This window comes from Calonectris borealis, chromosome Z (genome assembly GCF_964195595.1).
Source record: "Calonectris borealis chromosome Z, bCalBor7.hap1.2, whole genome shotgun sequence".
Classification (NCBI taxonomy): domain Eukaryota; kingdom Metazoa; phylum Chordata; class Aves; order Procellariiformes; family Procellariidae; genus Calonectris; species Calonectris borealis.
The window spans coordinates 22,084,815-22,108,568 of record NC_134352.1 but is presented as its reverse complement, the minus strand read 5'-3'; the positions used below and the strand labels follow the sequence as shown (position 1 = coordinate 22,108,568).

The window sequence follows — 23,754 nt, the reverse complement described above, 5'->3', positions numbered from 1 at the left end:
ATCCTGTGCCCTCTCAGAGACCCTTAAAATGAAGATGGATGCTGTGACTTGCTGCCTGACAAGCCTCCACTTGGTTCAAAGAGCTAGTTAGTATATTCTGATGACTTCATTTGCAAGAAACCAGCACAATAGAGTATTTTGATGAGTCCTCCTGACAAATCTCTTCTAAAAAAAGGAGAAAAAAAAAAGTACTTCTGACTTTTAAGCACAACTGTCACCACTATGACACTCCCTCTTTGACTCTGCAATTCAAGTATGTACCCCATTATCTTCTCACATAGAAAAGCCTCCAACATTTACTGAGAGACATTTTCAGTTCTCCTAACCCCAATGATGCCAGGTCCTGCTCTCTGCAGCTCAGATAGGGATGAACTCCATTGTTCTCTGGATATGGCACAGGACATTCTGGGAAACCAGGACGCTTCTTAACATGTGCTGTCTATGGTTTACAATCTCGCCCCATCGTCGGGTGACAACTGCACCGTATGTTATCCAGATACTTCAAATCACATTCGGCTAGGGTGAGGTAGAGATTAACATATGCACATTTATTCACAATGTAAAAAGAGACAATATAATTTCTATTTATTTATTTAGTTAGTTCTTGTTTCTTCACACTTGTCTTATTAACTAAGACTAGCATACTTATACTAGGGTAACACCACAAAAATGTCTCTTTCCCTCACTGAGCTCACTTGCTGTTTCCATCTGGACAAGATGGCCAGCTCAAGTTCTGACCTTCACACATCCTCCCCCGTTGGGGGGTTTTCATAGATATGAAAATGTCTGTCACACTAGAAATTGACTCCTGTCGAAGTAACAATTCTATACCAGTGCAAAGCACTCTCCTCTCCCTATAGGGGCTAGCTGGCACTCTTCAGCAGGGAGTATAAAACACAGGATCATGTAGAAGAGTTATCAGTCTGTACATTAAAACCACACATGATACAAACATGTAGAAGACGTTAACTGCATGTAGCTTATTACTGTAATCAGGCAAGATGACAAGTAACCACTTCAAGATGTAGTGGGTTGGGAGCAACTCCCTCCTTTCCGAAAATGGTCCAACATATACTAGGAATGCTTGGAGAATGGGAAAGGCACCTCCACACGCTTGAAGAAACTGCAAGCTATAGCAGATCAACAAATACATGTATATGTATCCATATGCATACATTAGGATTTGGCCCACTAAGGTCAGTCTGCTGTTATAAATAACAGAAAACTGTACATCATATAGTTCTTATTCACCACTTACATTCTGAACTTTCTGGAGTTTTGTGTTTGTTTCTTCTTTCTAAAAACACATTCAACACTGCATTTTTATAGTTATGTTACCAAAAAAAAAGTTTTAATTATAGAAGATGTCTAAGCGATACACAGCCACTTGACCAAAACAAAAGCTTTCTTAACTCATGAAGAGTGACAGTAATTTCATTGTGAAGTGAAAGATAATTCCTTCAGGAACAACATTTCTGTAATTCTGCATTTCTTAAAGTACTCTTTCAAAAATGACATTCAGTAAAATTTAACAACATAGACAGATCATGTGCACTAGCCAAAGTTTTCATTACCTACCAGCTTCAGCCTGCATTAAAAAAAAAACAAACAAAAAGACCCACCAACAGAAGTAGATCAAGGGGTATACACCATCTATTAAAAATGCATGTAAAAAAGGCAGATCTCACAATGAAGTTTAGTAATATTATACTCCTATTACAAGTAGTATATAGGTTAATTCATCCTGCATATTGATATCCTGAATCTCTCAAGACTAAATAAAGCCCATCCTCCCACAAAGCAGTGCAAACCTCATCATAGTAGCATTCCATGGCCCTGCAAAAAACAGACAATATAAACACAGAAAACCTCACTTATCTGAAGGACAGAGCAGAAAAACTACTATCCTCAGGACATAAACGAATCCATTCGTTTTCCAATAAGTATCTACAGTTGTAAGCAAATACCGTCATTCTCCAATACGAAAACAAATCTATACACAAAGTGCTGTTTGGTCCTGTAAACTAGCATGTGTTCTATGACTGATACTGATTACCCACCAAAGTATGTTCTAATAGAAAGAAAAGATTATATAGCTACTTTCTTATGTTTTATTCCAGATCTGGGTTTTCTATTAACCTTCCAGCGAGTTGTAGAATATAAAATATCTTTTACCTTCCATCCTCCAGCTGGAGAGCTCTCAGTCCTGCCAGTACGGCATCTTTATTTACTCGACTTAAATCATCTCCAAGAATAACCAGACATGACAGACCTGTGTAAGTCATTGCTATGTGCCCACTGTCATAGGGATGAGATATACCGGGACCCTAGAAAAAAGGGGGGAAAAATGAAAATATTGAAACATCGTAAGACCTTATTATTACAGTCAAGCATTCTTTGTTTTTTTTTAAATTAAGAGGTAAACAAAGTTTTTTTCCCTTCACTCATTACGGTTAAACTGAAGGCATCCCACGCAGCTTTTCTAATCAAACTAAGCTGCTGCACAGCTCTGCTGCTCTTGTAAACAGTTGGTCAGTAGGAAGCTTTGCCAAGAGTGATCTTTATGCAAGAGTTAAGCAAAAAGATGGGATGTACTCAACTGTACCTAAGTTTATCCTGACACACCACTGAGCATTAGTCTCCTGGCAGCTGGGAAAGCACTGTTAAACAGCCAAACCTCTGGAGGTCCCTTCAACAAAGATTTTACAACCTAATGATCTACAAGTAGAAAGCAGTGTGAGGGATTGTTAATAATCTCTCTGTCAACTGAAGCAATACCAAATTAGCCTCTCATCTACTTTCATCTCTATTCTAGAACAATAATCACAGCTTAAATAAAGTATTTACGTAACAAATAATGTCAACTGAGAAGCTAAAATGAGAGTTAAATGCTGACTAGTCACATGATAAAATCACAATAATGGGCGGGGGATTGATACAGCTGTGCCAAAATTATTATTTTTCCTTCTGATATTTTATAGGCATATCCTGGACTGTACCACTTCGTGAAAACAGAAATCATGTAACAAGATGACTTTGGATACTTGGGATGGTTCAATTTGGAGCAACTGGAAGGCAACCACTTTAAACAGGATAAAAGCTATTTCAATACCGAGTAGTAGAGACAAGCAAGTTTTTAAATCACATTTTACTAGCATTATTGCCTAGTCAGTTGCCATTTTTATTTTGCAATTCAGTCTAAAAATGCATGCAAAAAGCAGTATAAAAACAAATTTAAAATTATGTTATGTGTAATAGGTATTCTTCAGGCAAGTCACTCTTATTTCCAAAGCCAAAAAGCTTTGTTTCTAATAAGAAACTGAGAGAAAAATACTTATTACCCACTAGACAGCAAGGGACTGTTCTCACACTAGGGAATCCAACACAGTTGGGAAAGGGAGGCAGAAAACAAGGTGAAAGTGGCTGCAGCAGCACTGAGAAAGCTCTAGCTATGCAACAGAGAAGGGGAACAAGGGAGTGAGTGCTGAGAGTTGCACCTCCTCTCCCTCATTTCCAGCTCTGGACTCTGTTGAGAAATGGGCACAAATCTCAACAGCTCCCACTCCTACCCCTGAGCCACCAGTGCCCCCATAACTGCCTCCGGCCTTGCACATCCCCAGTCACACACACACAATCACAGAGTGGTGGAGGCTGGCAGGGACCTCTGGATCACCTGGTCCAAACCCTCAAGCAGGGTCACCTAGAGCCAGTTGCCCAGGGCCACATTATATGCATTTCACAATTTGTGCCAGCTCTAGTCTGGCTCTGTGGACTAACAGCCCGCTAATGGAGAAGTTCATTCAGAGTGCACATTCTGTTTCAGTTTCATTTAAAAGGAGCCCAGTTTGTGTGTCTCACTCTTTTGGAGCACGCACATTAAACTGCTCTTACAAAGTGCTCTCTACTGATCTGAATTAATACACTGGTGCAGACATTCTGTGAGAAGACAACAATGGGGATATGGCCAGGTCCTGGTCTCTCTATACACTTCACCTTTTGTGATAATTACAGTTTGTAGGTCACACAGGAAACATTAACTTGGATCTCAGTGACGAAGTAAAACAGTTCTGCTCTATGGGCGTTACCATCATGGCCTCTACAACATGAGCCTTCCTTAAAAGAATTAACACTTAAAGATGCAAGGTGAGGGGAAGGTTTCAAACATTTAAATCTGGTTCAGTGACGTGATAATGCTCCCTACCACATTATCCAGAACAGCTATTTAAACATAACTCATGGTCACCAACAATTCCTGCTGACTACTGCAGAGAGGGCCAAGAAACTCTCTCTGCTGCAAAACCATGGGCAAGATCTCTCCAAGCACTAATAAAGAATGCCACTAAACATACTCCCCTCACAGGCAAAGTCCCACTTTCAAAAAACTTTCTTCTCACACCTGGCATCAGTGTTACAAGCATGGATTGTTTCAGCCTTGAGAAAATACAATGTTGTGTTGGGAACACAAAACAGATCTTTTTTTCCCAAGTGAAAGCATATGTTATTTACCACGATCTTACATAAAAGTTCCAGGTATTGGCTTTCAATCTAGCCCTTAAAACTGATCTGTAACACTTTGAAGAGATTGAAAAGACGTAGGCCTATCTGAAACTCTAAGGAGACTGTCCACCCCTAAATTATAAAGCTCACCCCAAACCAGACAGACTGCAGAACCTTGAGCCATTTCAGAAAATAATTGTTACCCAATTTTAAATGATACATGTTTAAATGCAGTGATAGAAGCAGCACTCTTATCTTCATTTACAGTTAAGACCGTTAAGGACTGTTAAGGCTGTGTGTGGTGATTTGGTCAAGTGGATATGGTTTTCTTTCAGTCCCGAAGAGCTGCATAGATACTACCATCAAACACTGAAAGGATAACAGCTGAAAAAACCAAACCCCAAACCAAAACCAAATGAGCTATCCTGGTAACATTTAGTAAAGTTGGAAATTCTAACATATCCCTTGCTTTTTTCTATTATTTTGAAGAGTCCCTAGTGACAGAAGAGATTTGGCTACCTCTAGTATGGCACTTTCTCAGAGTTCAAGAATGAAATCACTGTAGTGGCATGTAATAAATAGTAACTCTCAACGCAAATCCAAAATGCTTATAGGCTTTTTCAAAAATTATTTTTCAAGCCATAGATTTAATAGAACATTTTAAAATGATGAATAAAGAAAAATGACAAGACCTTAAACATAATTCAAAGTCATGGCAGTGGATTTCCAAGTCTTGCTTTTTCTGAGTTATTTCAGAACATTGTAGGGCAACAGTGCCAGAACCACTTTAAACCTTTGTATGCAATAAATCAAGCAGATGTGATCCCTCTAATGCAGATGCAATGAAAAAAGTATTGCAATGCTTGAATAAAAAGCACATCCATCTGCAGACAGTTTTCTAGAGATAATGACCTTGTAGCTAATTTCCACAGGTTACGTGATTCCACCCTTTTGTACCTTCTGCAGATTGGCTAACACATCTATGGGCCACAACACATTTCCTGAAAGGAGAATATTTAAGTATGAAGCATGTACTATTGGAAGTTGAGAGTTAAATCAAAACACCAGAAAGTGCTGGGAAGGGATAATGACGCTTTGCTGATCTTACGGACTTTTTGTCTGCAGCGGCCTTTACAAGGATTCAGAACTATATCCAGAACTCGCTCTTGAAGCTTTATACGCTGGGGAGGATTTGAAATACGTTTCCAAAAGCATGCATTGATTTAGTGCACTACAGCACATGGCATTGACCCAAACCTTTGAGGAAACATGACTGATATGTTTTTATTTTCTCAGTTTGGTAGAATTATGTCTTTATGCATTTTATAATGCTGTTATGCCACAATAATAGCATAACATCCTCAATTCTTTAGGTGATTGTTATCAAGACAACCATCTTCCTTCTGAGTAAAATCAGCCTTTTCCTTGTGCGACTATACTGTAATTATCGTCTACTCTTTTGTCTTTAAACTTTAACAAAGTATCCCTGTAAGTCACCACTACAGATCCCAAACTGTTTCAGGTTTTAAATAGAAGTTTCCCTTTTTTCCTTCAAGCTCAGCGGGTGGTTGGATTGCCACCGAGGTTAATTCCAATTAAAACAGATGATGAATTCATCTTGCTACTACAGTCCCAGCTCACTGCAGACACCCTCTGTAGTCTAAAATAGGATAAATACCAAAGTAAACCAAGAGATAAATTACCTTGCCTGTCACATGCTGCTGTAGCACCCAGTGAAGAGATGTAAAAAACCCCCTTCACAATTATTTTACCCTTGTTAGAAAGCACAACCTAGGAGTACTACTGCTATGAATACTTGGCTGACTTGCTATACAAAGAGGCATATGCAGTTATTACTCCAATGTAGATTAACATTCCCACAAGTTATTCACAAGCATAAAATTATGCTGTTAAGAGTAAATAAAAACAAGGCCAAAACAGGCTGCTGTACTACCTTCATACTCAAGTTAGTTCAAGCATTCCTACACTCGGTTACAGTCACTAGTGTATCAGATGTCCATCCTTGCTTTCAATTTCAGATCCCAAGATTCATTCATTCATTTATATTTAAAATCTTGCTATCTGACCACTACAAAAATCAAGTACTTGGTGATAATTTACTGCTCTTCCAGATTTTTCATCCACTCTTTAGTGAGATTTGACTCTTCACTCTCAAACACAGGACAGAACTACTGTACCTTTTTCACAGTCCTTCCTGCACATTGGCCTCTACTTCCCCCTTCCAACCATATCAGACCTTCTGTACTATCTTTAGCAGCCTCTGCTAACCTCCTTTCTCTCCTGTATTAAGGGCACTTTCTTTTCGTATACAGATTTAGCTCTCTTGAACCTCTAGTTCCATGGGCTTCAAAGCATCCTCTCTTATGGTCACGAGAAACCAGGATGAGCAGAGCCTTGCCTATGTTTGAGTGGATACCAGGTGCAATCAAGTACGCATGTTTCATCATAGGAAGAGGAATACCGAAGAACAGCATGTGCTGCATCACTTAATACAGAGCTATTCTGCCCTCCTCTACCAGGTGATAGTTCTTGAGTTAGAGAAGTTTCCCTACTTCAGTAACAGATCAGAGAAGGGGGAGAGCGCACTGAGGCAAGCCACAATTTGTATGTCAATTTCTTCACTGCCTTGGAAACTCAAGCAGTACCATTTTAGTACGTTTCTTCTTAAAAGCTCTGCAAACATTTCAGTGTATTAACAGTGCAAAAATCCCTGCCTTCCAGATATTCCATAATTATGTAGTTAATATTATAAAAAAGACACAAGATCATTTATTGCCTAATTGAAAATATTTCACATACGCACGCACACACTTAACTGACCTTGGAGGGATTGAATGGCAACCCTAAATACGAAGAGCCTCTGAATCCACAGCGATTCAAGTTTGATCCTGGAAAAGATAAAAAAATAAAGACTCAACTAGCTTGCTTTGCTGAAACACTCATTATAAACCATAATTCTCTAGTCAAGATCAAGACATGTTAGTTCAACACTATTCACAATATTACTAGAGTTTGCATGTGTCTTTCAGCATGTTCCCAACCTCAGTTTGTTATCACTCTGATTAAAAAAAACAAAACAAAGAAAACCACAAGCAAACTTGATACTGCTGTAGTGACAAAGAAACAGATTTTTTTCATTTGGTGGAAATACAGTGTTCATATCAGCACAGAATTGTCGTCGATGCTCACACAAAAAAAGAGATTTCTCCCTTGGAAAAGTGCCCAGAGTTAACAGATTTTTTTTCCTCCCTGGATTCCTGCCTGGTAATACCATCTGTTCCCAAGCAGAATTGTTTTAAGATACTTTGCAAAACGTACAAGGACAAACAAACTCTTTGCAGTTTTAAGCTAGCACTGATCTAACTCAATACTATCAGAGTGAAATAGTTAAAATGATGTGAAAGGCAAATTTTTAATTGGAGCCTAAAACACAGGTACAAGAACATTGCAGCTATCAAACATTTCTGTTAGTGATTCAGTATAATTTGTTTTAAATGTGTCACAGTACCTGAGCATGCAGCATACAGAAGCATGCACCACACGCTGTCCAGAGCTAAACACAGGTTTGCAAGGCTCAAATCTGCTTCTGCATGGCAAAACTCAATTACTTTACTCCTCCTCTGAAAGTAAAAACCTAATGAACGTAGTTCAACAGCACTTGGGTGTTCTTAAATTGTCTCCCCCTTTTTTTTTTTTTTCAGGTCTTCAGCCTTTAATCTAAAAATCCTCATGCAGATTAGGGAAAATTGCACCAGACTAACCAAGAATAGTTATAAAGCTGAAGTCCTAAAAAACATGACTATAAAATGTGGTCTACCAGTTCTGGTGTCATTTATCAGCACATTAGCTTCTAATTTTAAATACATTCTGCATGTATGCAACATTTTAACTAGAAGCTTTCATCAGTCTAAGTACTTCAATGTGATTAAAATATGCAAGTTTCTCTACCAGACAAGTCTTTGGATCTAACTTACAGAGAGTGAACTATGATTTAACAGAAAAATAAACCCACCTGCAACTCTTCATTTCCTCCACCTTTCAATCAAAAGCACTTTTTAATGATTCTATAGGTGTAATGAAGGTCATTTCAGCCTGCACTACCAACTGGTATGCTATAGTTATACCCACAAAAAGAAAACAGAAAGAGTATCTGTATTTATAGACAAAAAATGCATAACTGTTAAATTTTGTTATAATCTAAATCTTCCCAGCAAAGAACAGTTATCTGTTAGCTCTTGGAGTCAAAGTCTTGCATTTCATGTTGCAACAGTTCTGGAAAGCACAATAAATATTAGTCTTAAGGACTTATCTAAGGTGCTGAAGGACACTGCTGAAAAAGCATCACAATTTGAAAAATGACACAATGTGAATGAATCAGTAAGAGGAGAACTAGAATTCCTACTTCTTAAATACCAGATTTGCTAGGCGACATTGCGGAAAAACCACCATTCACTTGGCCCATTTTCAGTAAAAATGAATCTATGTCTTAAGTGGTTAAGTAAACTACAAAATTAACTTTGAAATGGCACTAATGTGGAAACCCTTCATCCAGAAAACAGTTGCTATCCTACTAGCACACAGCTGTCCTGGCCTGCTGCAAATGAAAACGTGCTACAATTAGGACAGCTCTGAAGTCAAACAGAACTCAGTTGCTAGTTGCTAGATGGAAGGATTCATCCCAGAAAGACTGATCCCCATCATCAGCCTTTTAGACTGTAGCTTATAATTCATTATCAAGGTAGAAATGGCAGTATGAAACCCAAGTGCAGTGTGCTGTTAGTGGGTCACTTTGGCTTCTGACTTGACAGCTACTACGAAAAAGGGAGATTAAAAATAAAGTACATGAATGAAATCAGGTTCTATTATTCCCTTTAGCTGTTCAATTTTTGTGTAATATTTTAAAACTTTTCTTGTACTACTAAACTGCCACCAACTAAAAAGCAGCATTGCTAATTTTAAATTGCTGGATTTTTAACTGTATTGCTACCATTGATTTAAAAATCTATTTTGACTCTTTATGTCAGTGACTTCCAATCTCCCATCCCAGACTTTACACGCTGGCTCCTAGGAGAAACAGAAGAACAGCATGGCTCTTCAATGCCCTTACTGCCGCATAATCTTTAAAGGGAATTTTATCCCTTCCTCCAAACAAAAAAACTTTTGTCATTAATGTGCATGCAATAGATGCTTCCTAGACCTTCAACATTACAAGTGAATTGCTAAATTTCTAGCTACAATTCTTGAATTAAAAAATAGAATGCTGAGCTGATAAAGGAAGTTGTAAAACAGGAAGTGAAAACAGCTAATTTCTAACCAGATGACTCTGGCACATTGACGTTATGTCTCAAATTTTTTTTTTAGCTTCCTGTGAACATACAAGTTCAAAACCAAATGGGAACTAAAGGGAAATTAGGGCAAAACTGTCTTTCAGTTTATGCACATCACCTCACCTTCTATGAAGTTGGTTTTACTATTTTATTGCAAAGTACTTGTACTTCTTATCTTATGTAATAGCTTAGTAGCGCTAATCAAACTCTTGCCTACTTTCCTGAATCACAAACAGCCTGTCAGAATCAGAAATAGAATTAGAAACTAAATATACCCTAATTAAAAGGATATGATCGTGTCCCGTGTAAAAAAATGCTGGAATGACAAGTTCAACTGCAGCACAGCCCACTGAAGCATCAAGTATAACTGTGGTTATGAAGTGGTACCACCTAGTGTTCACTTTCAGAGTTAAGCGTATTTAACCACTTTCTGAAAGAGCTTAAGACAGAGCAAAAAGCAATAAACTCTTCATCAATTCGCTGCATGACTATTGCAAGCTGAACAAAACACACCTGGAAAAACTTTTCACGTTTGACAACAGAACTAAAGAAAACTGACCCTCTTCCTAAACCAAAAGACTCCACACTTAAATCAAGAGCTGAGACTTTTCCGTGAAAAAAACCATGTTAATTCCATATGCGTAGGCCAGAAACTCTTTAAGACATGTAATACAGTTCCAAATGATGACCACAGACGGCTTATCCTGGGAGCTCTTTTGTTATTTATGTTTTATAATTTGTCTTGCATGGCAAGATTGATAAGTTTTACCACTATTTCTTCCCATTCAGGTTACCTATGCATTCCTCTGGTTCCAAGGCTAAGTACTCATTTTGCTAAGTACAGAAGCAAGCTTACATACATCATAAACATCTTAATATAAAAAACAAATATCACAGCTTTAACATAGGCTGACACAGTCAGTACATCCAGATGAAAGTAAGCATAAGCAATTCTTACTGAACTAGGGCTAAAAAATAATTATTCTTATAAATCAAAGCACTGGAACATGTCATAAAATGCAAAGTTGCATACTCTAAAATGAAAGTCCATTATACATCCAGATAAATACTTCAAATGTAGCCATTAAAGAAGGTTATGTTGGAGGAAAATTCGTATTTTTGCTCAAGAAAGCTCACATGTAACAATGATCTCAAAAACAATCAATGACATTTTATCCATTTTCCCAGTACTGACACGCAAGTAAAGAAGAGGCATTATCACAAATCCAAATTTAGACTTTCATAGAAGAAAGTTTTAGGTCCCTGATGTAGTGTAATGGTTTTCAGCCTGCTGTGCATGAGTCCTGGGGGTTCAGTCCCACAAATGAAATACGTTTCAGCTCTCCTTTTCTGCCATTTCTTAGCACAGCAAAGCCAGTGAAGCATCCAGCTGTCAAACAGTAGAGTCTTCTTCCCTCTCCTTTACTGGGCTGGCACTAGCACTCCCAGCCAACACAGTTCACCAATGCAACACAAAGCTAACTTTCTGTTAGAGAAATAAATGCACGCTTTTCTGCTACTTCAACAAGCTAAACCAGCTCTCAAGCATGGTCAAACAAGTGCCAGTGTTGCTATGGGGGAGGATGGTGGATGAATATGGCCTTCACTGTCTGTCTGTAATTAGATTACTTAAGTACAGAGCTCTGGATTCACTTTCTTCCAAAAGTGTTGAACTGTTTTTAAATGTGACCTGCAAGAAACTGGGATACATCTTTCTCAAATTGCTAAGAGTTGCACTTTAAGATAGTTAAAATAAATTTGAAATTCTGTCTAGGAGCTGCTTTATGAGAGGAAAAACAATAAAGGTCTGACATGACAAGAATCTTAAGAACAAGTGGCTGAAACCGTCTTTTGTCAACCCTTCTCCAATTTCACTAACACTTTAAAAAGTATGTCTTAGTCTAAATAAATATCATTTCTTGTAAGAGTTGTAAAAGAGCACCACCCTCCTCAAAATGAAAAAAGAAAAAAGTTTTTTTTTCAAGATTTCAACTTTTTTCTAAAAGGCAACACAGTGAGGTCTTTCTGCAATGAACACACAAACAAAACAAAAACACGTATTAGCCATGCACCTAAACAGAGCATTTACTAAAAGTAAGGAAAAGTAACAACGGCCAAAATCTACGGAATATAAGGCCAAACTATTTTGCAAGAGTTATAGAAGACAGGAGCCCTTTAAGAAGCACAAGACAGCAATGAGACCAAGCATTCAGCCAGGGTTGGTAGCTTTCTGTGTGAGGGTCAGCTTGCATGTGTGACATGCCATTCCCTCCTAATTAGAACTGGTATTGAGTCAGTCTCTAGAACACTTGAGCTGAAATTATGGTATCTAAAGGACATTATTTGTTCGAATCACAGTTACAATAAACCCACAGAAGAATAGTCTATCCTGACAGACCTTAGTCTTTAGCTTCTTTTAGTGCATTTCAGTTAGGTTCACAGAGTATATATTTGCCTTCTTACACAGCGAGATCAAGATCTCACCACTTTGCATTCATGAGTGTTAGGTTCTCACAGAAATTTCAAAGGCTACAAATCTCTGAATTGAAGCTTTCATTAGCCATCAGACATATCACATCCCAGTAAATACAAACATGTTACCTAAAACTACCACGGTATATTGTGAGACTCTATCTAAGAAGTATTCTAAAACACCAAATTCTGAATTTTCTACCAGGTTCTGTAATGCCCTGCTGTGGTGCGTTGACCCCGATCAGCAGCTAAGCACCCACACAGTCACCCACTCGCTTCCCCCTCCCACGGGAGGGCAAGAAAACAGAGAGAAGGGGAGAAGACTCACAGATTGAGACAGAGACAGTTTGATAGGTGAAGAAAAAGCTATGGGCACAAGCAAAGCAAAGGAGGAATTAATTCACTGCTTTCCATCGGCCAGGCAGGTGTTTAGCCACTTCCCAGAAAGCAGGGCCTCAGCACGCATGAGGGTTACTCAGGAAGACAAATGTCAGAACTACAAACATCACCCCCTTTCTCCTCCTTTCCCCGAGCTTTTACTGCCAAACATGGTGTCAGATGGTATGGAGTACCCGTCGGGTCAGTCGGGGTCAGCTGTCCGGGCTGTGTCCCCTGGCTGTATCTGCTGGGGAAGAAGGGGTACAGAGCGGGAAAAAGAGACAGCCTTGATGCTGTGCAGGCACTGCTCAGCAACAGCTGAAACACTGCTGTGTTACCAACACTGTTTGTAGTCATAAACCCAAAACACAGCAGCATACGGGCTACTATGGAAAAAACGAATTCTGTCCCAGCCAGTACACCTACTGTAACAGTTACTGATAAACAGATATTAAGCCTGCAGAACATCAACTGTTTGCCTCCTGTCCATTGGAAAATGACTGTAAGGTAGCAGTAGTTTCTCAAAATAATTTGAATTTGCCATCTTAAAAAAGTGCTTTAAATAAAAATCAACTTAGAATCATAGAATCATGGAAAAGGCCTCTAAGATCATCAAGTCCAACCATCAACCCAACACCACCGTGCCCAGTAAACTATGTCCCTAAGTGCCTCATCTACACGTCTTTTAAATACTTCCAGGGATGCTGACTCAACCACTTCCCTGGGCAGCCTGTTCCAAGGCCTGACCACTCTTTCAGTAAAGAAATTTCTCCTAATGTCCAATCTAAACCTCCCTTGGCGCAACTTGAGGCCATTTCCTCTCGTCCTATCGCTAGTTACTTGGGAGAAGAGACCAACACCCATCTCGCTACAACCTCCTTTCAGGTAGTTGTAGCGCGCGATGAGGTCTCCCCTCAGCCTCCTCTTCTCCAGACTAAACAACCCCCGTTCCCTCAGCCGCTCTTCCTAAGACTTGTGCTCCAGGCCCTTCACCAGCTTCGTTGCCCTTCTCTGGACACGCTCCAGCACCTCCATGTCCTTCTTGTAGTGAGGGGCCCAAAACTGAACACAGGATTCGAGGTGCAGCCTCACCAGTGCCGAGTACAGGGGCACGATCACCTCCCTGCTCCTGCTGGCCACACTATTTCTGATACAGGCCAGGATGCCGTTGGCCTTCTTGGCCACCTGGGCACACTGCCGGCTCATGTTCAGCCGGCTGTCAACCAGCACCCCCAGGTCCTTTTCCTCTGGCCAGCTTTCCAGCCACTCTTCCCCAAGCCTGTAGCGTTGCCTGGGGTTGTTGTGGCCCAAGTGCAGGACCCAGCACTTGGCCTTGTTGAATCTCATACAGTTGGCCTCAGCCCATCGATCCAGCCTGTCCAGGTCCCTCTGCAGAGCCTTCCTACCCTCGAGCAGATCAACACTCCCACCCAACTTGGTGTCACCTGCAAACTTACTGAGGGAGCACTTGATCCCCTCATCCAGATTATTGATAAAGATATTGAACAAGACCGGCCCCAAAACTGAGCCCAGGGGAACATCGCTCAGGACCGGCCACCAACTGCACTTAACTCCGTTCACCACAACTCTCTGGGCTCGGCCATCCAGCCAGTTTTTTACCCAGCGAAGAGTGTACCTGTCTAAGCCGTGAGCCGCCAGCTTCTCTAAGAGAATGCTGTGGGAGACAGTGTCAAAGGCTTTACTGAAGTCCAGGTAGACCACATCCACAGCCTTTCCCTCATCCACTAGCCGGGTCACCTGGTCATAGAAGGAGATCAGGTTGGTCAAGCAGGACCTGCCTTCCATGAACCCGTGCTGGCTGGGCCTGATCCCCTGGTTGTCCCGCATATGCCTTGTGAGCGCCCTCAAGATGAACCGCTCCATAATCTGCCCCAGCACCAAGGTCAGGCTGACCGGCCTGTAGTTCCCCGGATCCTCCTTCCGGCCCTTCTTGTAGATGGGCGTCACATTGGCAAGCCTCCAGTCGTCCGGGACCTCCCCTGTTAACCAGGACTGCTGGTAAATGATGGAGAGTGGCTTGGCAAGCTCCTCCGCCAGCTCCCTCAGTACCCTCGGGTGGATCCCATCCGGCCCCATGTGAGCGTCCAGGTGGTGTAGCAGGTCGTTAACTTCTTCCTCTTGTATTATGGGGGACTTATTCTGCTCTCTGTACCTGTCTTCCAGCTCAGGGGGCTGAATACCCTGAGGATAACTGCTCTGACTATTAAAGACTGAGGCATTAAGTACCTCAGCCTTTTCCTCATCCTTGGTGGCAATGTTCCCCTCCCCCATCCAATAAAGGATGGAGATTCTCCTTGGCTCTCTTTTTGTTGTTAATATATTTGTAGAAACATTTTTTGTTATCTCTTATGACAGTGGCCAGATTGAGTTCTAGCTGGGCTTTTGCCTTTCTAATTTCTAACTTAAGTACTATGGATATGGAACCTTTGGAGGGACAAACATGAACAGCAGAGAAAATTTTTCTGATAAGAATTACAGGAATTCTCTTTTTGCTCATTTAGGAATTCAACCAGTGACGCGATCAAAAACCCCTGTAAGATTCTGGAAAAATATATTCCAATTTAAAATTTAAGTTTTATATAGGTTTTCAGTCCCAGAGCCAAAATTAATGAAGACTTATATCAAGTACAATACAGTTACTTAAGGCAAGATTACTGAAATTCATCATTCCAGAAACTACATCATAAAACAGCATTATAATTTAAATGTTTAAAAATCAATTTTCCACAAAGAGAGATTTATCAGCATGCACGTAAAAAAAGCTGCAATAGAATGTTTCTGTAGAAGCAGAGTAAAGTTATTTTTTTTACCTGGAAGGATTCTGATGCATCAAGCTAGCAACAGTTCTCTTTAAGTAGAGATGCACAAGCATTCTGAAACCAAAAACTTCACTGCTGCAGCCTACCAGAGTTTAGCTACTTCTTCAAACAGGCCGAAAGAGGGAGTCAGAGCTCTACTGCTGGGAGGCTGCCAATTAACAAACGTTGCACACACCCAGGATTAAAAAACAGGAAGTCAATACATTTTATTGAAAGCAGACATTACAGGTGGGTATACATTCCCTTCTTATTTAGTCATCCAATATCCAACTTACTGCTGTTGGTATCATTTACATTTTGCATCATGAAGATGAAGTAAAAATGGAATAAAAATAATGCTGAAGTTTTAGGGATCAAGTGACCAGATAGAATAGTGTTATTACCAAAAGCATAAGAAGAACAGAGTTTTTACGACGTGATACAAAAATAGAGGATTGGAGGGAAGTTTGTTCTTCTGTGAAAAGGAGAGATTTATTACTTAAAAGCACATAATGCACTGCCAAAAGGGCCCTCCCCAAAACTACTTTCCTGTAGTTTTATCATGCATGATAGCTAGAAAAAGAAGGAGCACATCTCAGCTGTGCCCTGGACTGTTAGCCTCCACACCTGCATGCTGAGATTTATACTACCCTCCCTAGGAGGCTCTTGACAACCAGACTATCCCAAACATTGCTAGATAGAACACCCTCCCCCCTTGCCCTGACAATTGCTGCGTACTATCAGAGACAAACAAATAAAAAATGCCTGTTCTAATCTCTCTTGCAAACTCCACTGTTCTTTCAGAATACACTCCTGAAGACTGGAGTGAGCAACTCCTAAAAACAAAGCATGTACACCCTGGGAAATTTTTTTAATGCTAAGGGACAGGAACCTTCTCATGATTAAAAACATTGTGGGAATAATTATGTGATCCAAATCCCTCATTTTCTATAATTAGTCCTGGAATACAACACAAGAAAAAACAAATCTAGAACTAATGCCTGGGGTGGATCTGATGGTTTGTAAGTCTCCAGAATAAGAAAAGGGATCTTTTTATGACTGTAAAAATGAAGCAACAGCAACCTTGACTTCCATATGCTTACTTCATAAAAATGCTTTTATTTCATAAAACTGCTTTTAGGGAGACACCTAATTTGTAGTACATAATTAGACTAGATATTACAAGGAAACACACAACTGTCTTTCTACAACCACCCAACACACAAAGTACATGTTCATCATTTTACACACAAGCACCTGGAACTACCTTTTCTCCAGAGACCAGCCTGGAGCTATCCGCACACCAGCACTTAACATGCCAGCACCTCCTGTCATACAGCAGCAGTGCCTTGCCCACACCTCCCTCCCTTCCACTCCCTCTACTGCTATTAGCCGTCCACCTACGCTGCCACAGAAAAAGATTGCCAGTACCACCTAGCCCACAGAAACAGCACCTCCCTGGCTTCTGCCAAGTCACCAGGAAAGGGACACTTCCTCTGTGCTCCCTCCCCAGCTTGGATCTGCTATGCATCTTCCAATCTGAGGACAGCTGGGATGCAGCAACAGCATTACTCCTTCAAAAAACCCTAGGTAAATTTAACCTTCACAGATCTAAGGAACAGATTTTTCATTTTAAAGCAGGAACTGTGTTTATCCCTTTTGCTTCTTAACCTTACACCTCCCATTTTCCAAAAGCTGTTCCAAATAACCACACCTGTGCTCAGAGCTCCTGGCATAGCTACAATAGTGGAAGTCAATATAATCACTATTAGACTTGTAATACTTACGTAACATACGCATTTCTTTTAGAACCAGGTGAAATACTCCTCTGAGATGCTTAAAGGTGCAACTTCACTACTATTCTATACTGTCTTATCGTCAAATTAATTTCATAGCTTCACCTTGTATACATAAAAAAGCCAAACTAATCACTTTTGCTAGCTTTATTATTTTAGAAGGATCTATTTCTAGGATTTGCTCGACGTTGCTATCTGAAGTTATCACGACAGCACTTCAGGAAGGTCAACCTTGTGTATTATAAAAACCAAGAGCCATCTACTATTCCCCAGGTGAAAAGCAAAAGTAAAGATGTTAATATCAATAAAAAAACTAAAAACTCACTCACTGTCTTCTGTGGGAAGGACCTGCAGGGAATAAATCCATTCTATTATATCATCTTTGTTCACCACATCTAAGGAATCCAACATATCCAGACCAGAGAGTGCGAAAAATGCAATTGTCAACCTAAAAGAAAAAGATAAGACTTACACTTCCCACCATAAATATCACGGGGAAATTAACAAACGGTTGCAGAAACAGAAATATCTATGAATTCTCAGCCTTTGACAGTGGTGCAACACATAGTGCCTAGCTCAGAAAGCATGAAATTTATCTATTGGACAAAATTATTTTTGTACCGTAAACACTTCTATCTCAACAAGGCTTTTCATATAAGCCATCCCTCCTTTTATATAGTAATGATACGCCAATTCAGACATTAACCTAAGGGCCTGCTTACGTGAAAAAAACACTACAAGGCAAACTAGGTTATTAACATATGGAGCACTAGTTCTCTGTGATGAATTCTTACATGAACAATCCCCTAAACATGCAGAAAGTGCAAGGTAACCCTGAACTGCAGTAAGCTGTCTCTCATTGTGTCCAAAACCCAATTTCAGATGCATAGAAGTCAGGTGTCAAACAGCAAGGGTTCCTTTGTAACCAATCAATGTATAAATAGGCACACAGGATGAATTACTATCTAGAGGTACTTATTTCTTGTCCTTTGGTATAACGGAGCCTAGATAACTAACTTAATTAAACATCTAAAATTAAGCACGTCAAATCCAAGTATCCAATATAAGACTGTAGTAGCTAGCATGCTGAAAGTCTTTCTTGCCGCAGCTCGTTTCCTTCCTAAACGTGTGCTACCATACCCATTAACCAACACCTTCTTTGAGGGTTTTGTTTTTACCTCAAATCATTGCAGTCACCTAGCCTACAGCACGGCCCTTCAAACAGTTGCATTACCTGCTCTGACAGAGCACCAAAGCAACAGCACTGGGTTAGGAACTTGAGATAGCTTGCTATGAGAGATGATGTTCATGTAATGGTACCTTGGAAGTTCTGATGCAGATTAAAATTAGCTGGATGTGTATCTGGCCACCCACACTTACATCTGCCTATCCTTCTAGAAATTCTTGCTCTCCTTTCACCAGATAAGATGATGGATTGTGAAACAGCTGCCACACAGGCAGAAACTTAGTATGCTAAGGAAAACCAAAAGTTAATGCCAGCTTTCCTTAGGAGACTAAGTTATAATTTACAGTTACCTCACAAGCTGGTGAGCCACCCTGGCCATCAGTAGTAGGCATCTCTGAAAATGAGGAAACAGATGTGGACAGAAACCTCTACAGCTGCTTAATTTCTGCATGTGGTTCTGCATCAGAACCACAAACAATAAGACCACAGGAAAAATGGTGATGTGAGTCAGCCTAAAACACACCTCCAAAAGAATTCTTCTAATTAAAACACAGCAGCCAAACGAGATGCAACAGACACTGATCTCAATAAAACGGCTCAACCTCAAAGGGTGACATTCCTACCAGTGGGCTGACTGGCTGCTATAGTCACCATGTGGCCATTCACAAGCAGAATTCAAGTCAACAACTTCTGCTTCAAAACTGTTATCATCCAGGATTATATAGCAAAAGCAGTGGCCACAACTCAGTTGAATAATGGTAACTTGCTAAGCGGAGGTTACTTGATTTTACACTATCTTTTATTTTGACCCTCAGCTTTTGCATTGCTTTTCGTACCATTCTTACAAACAAAAGGTTTTAATCTATAACCTGCTTGGATATTGAACACTAACATTCCCTCTTCAAAAAATCCCTCCATGCGACTCTAAGGCCCCTGCAACAAAACAAACAAACAAAAAAAAAATCAAACATGGAATAGAGTACAGCTCCATTACTGCAAGTATTCATGGCAGAAAGTGTAAACTTACTCTGTAATCACTGGATTCTAAAATACGTCTCTTTACTATTATTATTACAAATAAAGTTTTTGAGCATAGAAAGTCAAAAAAAGAATGTTGCACACAGAGGTATTTCTATGTGGAACAAGACTAACTTTTAAGCCATCTTTTAAGCCATCTGACCACTAAAAAATTGTCTTTCAAAGTACGAAAGTAACACTTCAAAGCCTATATCAATTTTTGCCATTCATCAGATCTGTGTAACCCAAAATCTGACTCTGGATAATAACGCACTATTTCAAGCAAAACCACTACTTCTATAAAAAACCAAGGAATTTACTGTCCAGCTACAGTAAATTATTTCTTTGAAACCTTGCATATATTTTCTGATTTTGACAATCTTTTACTGAAACTACTTAAAGACATTTTCACACTACGTTACCCACCTAAGCTACTTCCAATGAGGCACAAACAACTTGCCAACTTCAGCACTAGAAACTGCTGCAAACTAGGTCCAAAACCACAAGGCTGTACATACAAGACACACAACAAATCTCATCTGTATTTGAAAATACATGTATCAGATAAATGAATGCAAAAAGCGGTTTTACATACAGTTAGGTTTCAGTTTACTTATTTAGAGTTGATTCTCTGTGCTAATAGTACCAGCATGACTAAGGAGCAGCCCTTACAGTGTGTTGAAATTCACATATGAAGAACATCTGGCACCACTGGACACAGACAGGTCCTGATACAGCCATCTAGCTACTGCATCCCTACTGCATATGCTATCCTGCCTCAGAGAAAATTAGCAGACACGTTCTAAGACTAACAAAGACAACTCGTAGCACCTTAGCTGACACATAGCATGAAGTATAAAAACTTTACATACAGCGATTTCCACAGAGGGCAGCCCTTTGTAAGACAACCCCAAGTCTGGCATCACTTTCACTGTATATTTTCTTCATGCCTTCTACCACTTTAGTTACTGCACATGTATTAATTTAGGAAGTCAAGCATCAAAGCTTGACAGCTGAAATTTATTTGCTAATTGACCTCTGAAAGCTTACAAAACAGGTATCATTTGTTTTAAGTTCCCCTCCAAGACAAGCAAATAGAGACATTTCTGATGACAGATTCAGAGATCTTTGTCTTCAGGCATGGACAAAGACTACAGTTTCCCGGCAGAATTCAGAAAGCATTTGAAGTGACCTATTTGAGAAACTGAGTAAGCGTGCTACAAAGAGCACCACAATCTGAAAGACTTCAGAGACTAGGAGACTTACATTCTCCTGCAAAACCTCACAGTACTGACTGATCATCTATGAAACACTATCAACCAGATACTTAAAAACTACTGTTGCTGATGCTGCGTGCCATAACTACAGACAAACATAATTATGGAGGTTCTGAGCCAGTAAGTTGTGTAAAGAACGTGAAATCAAATTTCTTTATCGTTGTACCTACTCCCTTAGTGTTTGACGAACTACAGTTAGAATGGCTTAAGTTAAGTTAGAATGGACCAGCACTGTGTGGAAAATTTCATCCTCTACCACCCTGCCTGGTGACAACAAATGCAGTTGTTTCTGCTGCAGTGCAATGAACCAAAACCAACTCACTGACAAATGATTTTTTTTTTAACAAATCTCTCTTTGATTTAGTTGAGTTTCCCCATCTAATTCACCATAGAACCACACCAATGCAGGAACAAGGGAGGTAAGAATAAAAGGGTAACCGCATTTCCTTCTGCAGCAGTACCAGCTCAGGAGGCTTGCTGAACTTGGTGATCTTGAACTTGTCAAAAAGGCAAACTTAGTACCCTCAAGGTCAAACCGGGGAAGATGCATTTACAGTTCAATCTTTGAGTTTGTTAACAGACATGTATGTACATCTGCAGAACACTGATCTAAAAATCAGTATAAGAGAACTGAAAAACCTCTGGCTGAGTTAAAACTTCATGACTTCAAAAAATGCATGAATTTAGATGACCGCGATTTTTATTCTAATTGAAGGCTTAGACTGTGCTCATTAGTCAAAAATTAAGGCATCCTGAAATAGTTTCAAATTAACAGTTCTAATTTTCAGAAAAGTGTTTTTTCAGTGTTGCACACCCATTATGTACAACTGGGCACTGTTTTTTTCATGTATTGTGGCTACTATGACCACACATTAAATTGAAGCTCAGACACCTCATTAATTTCTCAAGAGTTCTCAAAACAATTAGCGTTATTATTAGCATTATTCAATAAAATTGGGGAAGACCCCATGTAAACTAGAGCTTCTGTTTCAGCTCAGTGGCAAACTGTGACAGCTTGGCAATGTAAATCACAAAACAGAAATGTTTAGGTTGCCAAGGGCCTCTGGACACCACTGGTCCCACCTTCTGCGGAAAGCAGGGCCTTAGATGAGATGACCCAGGACCCCGACAAGCCAAGTCTTCAAGGGAGACTCCAGCACTTCTCTGGGCAACCTATTTGTGGTTAACTGCTCTAATGGTGAAGAATGTTTTTCCTACATCCAGAGAATTTTCCCTAAAGCATTCCATAGCTTCCTGCCCCGTCACCATGCTCCCTCGTGAAGGGTGCGCCTCCACCTTTCTCTGTAACTAGTTTCTCAGTAATGGAAGACTGTGATCAGATCCTCCCTCCTCTAGGCTGAACAAGTTCCATTTCTTTAGCCTTTCTCCACATGCCAGTGTGGCTAAGCTTAGCCCTTTGCATTATGATTCTAATACATCTCCATGTTATTGTCACTTTAATGCCTAGAAAGAGTTAAGAGTATAGCATGCCTAGACTTCCTCTTGCTGTCACTTAAAAAAACTGACAAAATACACTGAAATGTGGGGTAATTCTTAACGAATAAATGATTTACATCTCTGAAATCAAAATTTCTAATTTTCCTTTTGAATATAAAGTTACGTGTTATTCCACACACAGTTCTATACTAGTCCTTACATGTTTTTGCCAAGTGTTTGTACTCTCAACTGAAATAAAGCTTGACTGAGCAGGAAGACTTGATCAAAGCCATTAAGCATTCTTCATAGCATGACCTGCAGGAGATTACACAGTGAAAAGCATCCGATGATTTTATTGGTTGAATAAGAGATCGAACCCTCTACAGGGCTCCAAGTTTTTATCGAGTGCAGCTTGACAATCAAATTATCGATCCTCTTGTGCCTCAGATATAACTGACTACCTTACGTGAAGACTTCAAGAATCTGAAATAAATGCATTCTGAAGCCATTACAGGGACAAGTGCCCCTCTAATTCAAAGTGAGGCACATATTTCGCTAGTATTTTAACTAGGTAATGAAGATTTAAGTTATTTCTGTTACATAGACAGTCTTCTGCATGCTGACTTCGAGCTTCGAAAGGCTCAAGTCATTTATTTTAAAATCGGCTTCCAGGAAGGATTAAAAGAGTGAAGCACAGCACTGAAAAAAGATTAAAAGGATCAAGTCGTCTTCCCTCGCGGGCACGGGGGAGTTTCGGCGGGCACAGACTAAATCCCTGAATCACCTCCTATTTTTCGGCAGCCGCCTGCTGGCGGGCAGACTTGCGGGCAGCGCCCTCCTGTCGGCCACCGCGGCGCCCGGCCGTCCAGGCGGCCGGCACGGTGCGGTGCTCCCCACCGCCGCGGGAGGCCGGGCCGGGCGGGCGTCTCTCCAGGGGGGATCTCCCGTCAAGGCGACTGCCCGCCGGAGAGGGAAGAGCCGCCGCCCCGAGGCGGGCGGAGGGCGCTGGGCGAAAGGCAACGGGGTCCGCCTCGCCTTCCCACCGCGCGGCCCGAGGGCGACGGGGGCGCGCCAAGATCTCGGCCGCCAGCCCGAGAGCGGCGGGGCCCGGCGGGCGCGAAGGCCGGCACGGCGGCGACCGCCGCCCGGGCGCAGCGCCGACCCCGGGGCGTGCAGGCGGCCGGCCCGCCCGCGGCAGGAGGAGCCCGGCCCGCCGCTACCTGCTGGTCTCCAGGGACGAGTAGCGCTCCGGCAGGATCTGGAGGCAGCGCTGGAAGAAGCGCACATGCCGCTCCCGCAGGAAGTCCAGCCGCTCCGCCTCCCCCGAGCACGGCGCCGCCGCCGCCATCTTGCCGCCACCCGCGCCCGGCGCTCACGGACTGCGTCGCGCGCAGCGGCCGCCCCGCCCCGCCCCCTCCGCGGTGACGTCACCGCCAGCGGGGCCCCGCCCCGGCGGGAGCTGGCGGCAGCGCCGCGCTCTCGCCCAGGGGGAGGGTGGGGGCCGCCCGTCGTTTCGCCTGCCGGGAA

General features: G+C 41.2%; 1 protein-coding gene across 1 annotated transcript in view; it reads right to left on the bottom strand.

Annotated features, from left to right (window-relative positions):
• The window catches only part of PGGT1B (protein geranylgeranyltransferase type I subunit beta), a 41,830-nt gene extending 18,229 nt beyond the window's left edge, over positions 1-23,601 (bottom strand). The window contains 4 exon segments of the mRNA XM_075137552.1: positions 2,176-2,327; positions 7,339-7,406; positions 17,640-17,758; positions 23,448-23,601. Coding sequence (XP_074993653.1) covers positions 2,176-2,327; positions 7,339-7,406; positions 17,640-17,758; positions 23,448-23,575 — 467 coding nt within the window. The 5' untranslated portion in view covers positions 23,576-23,601.
• Positions 23,602-23,754: the final 153 nt, after the last annotated feature.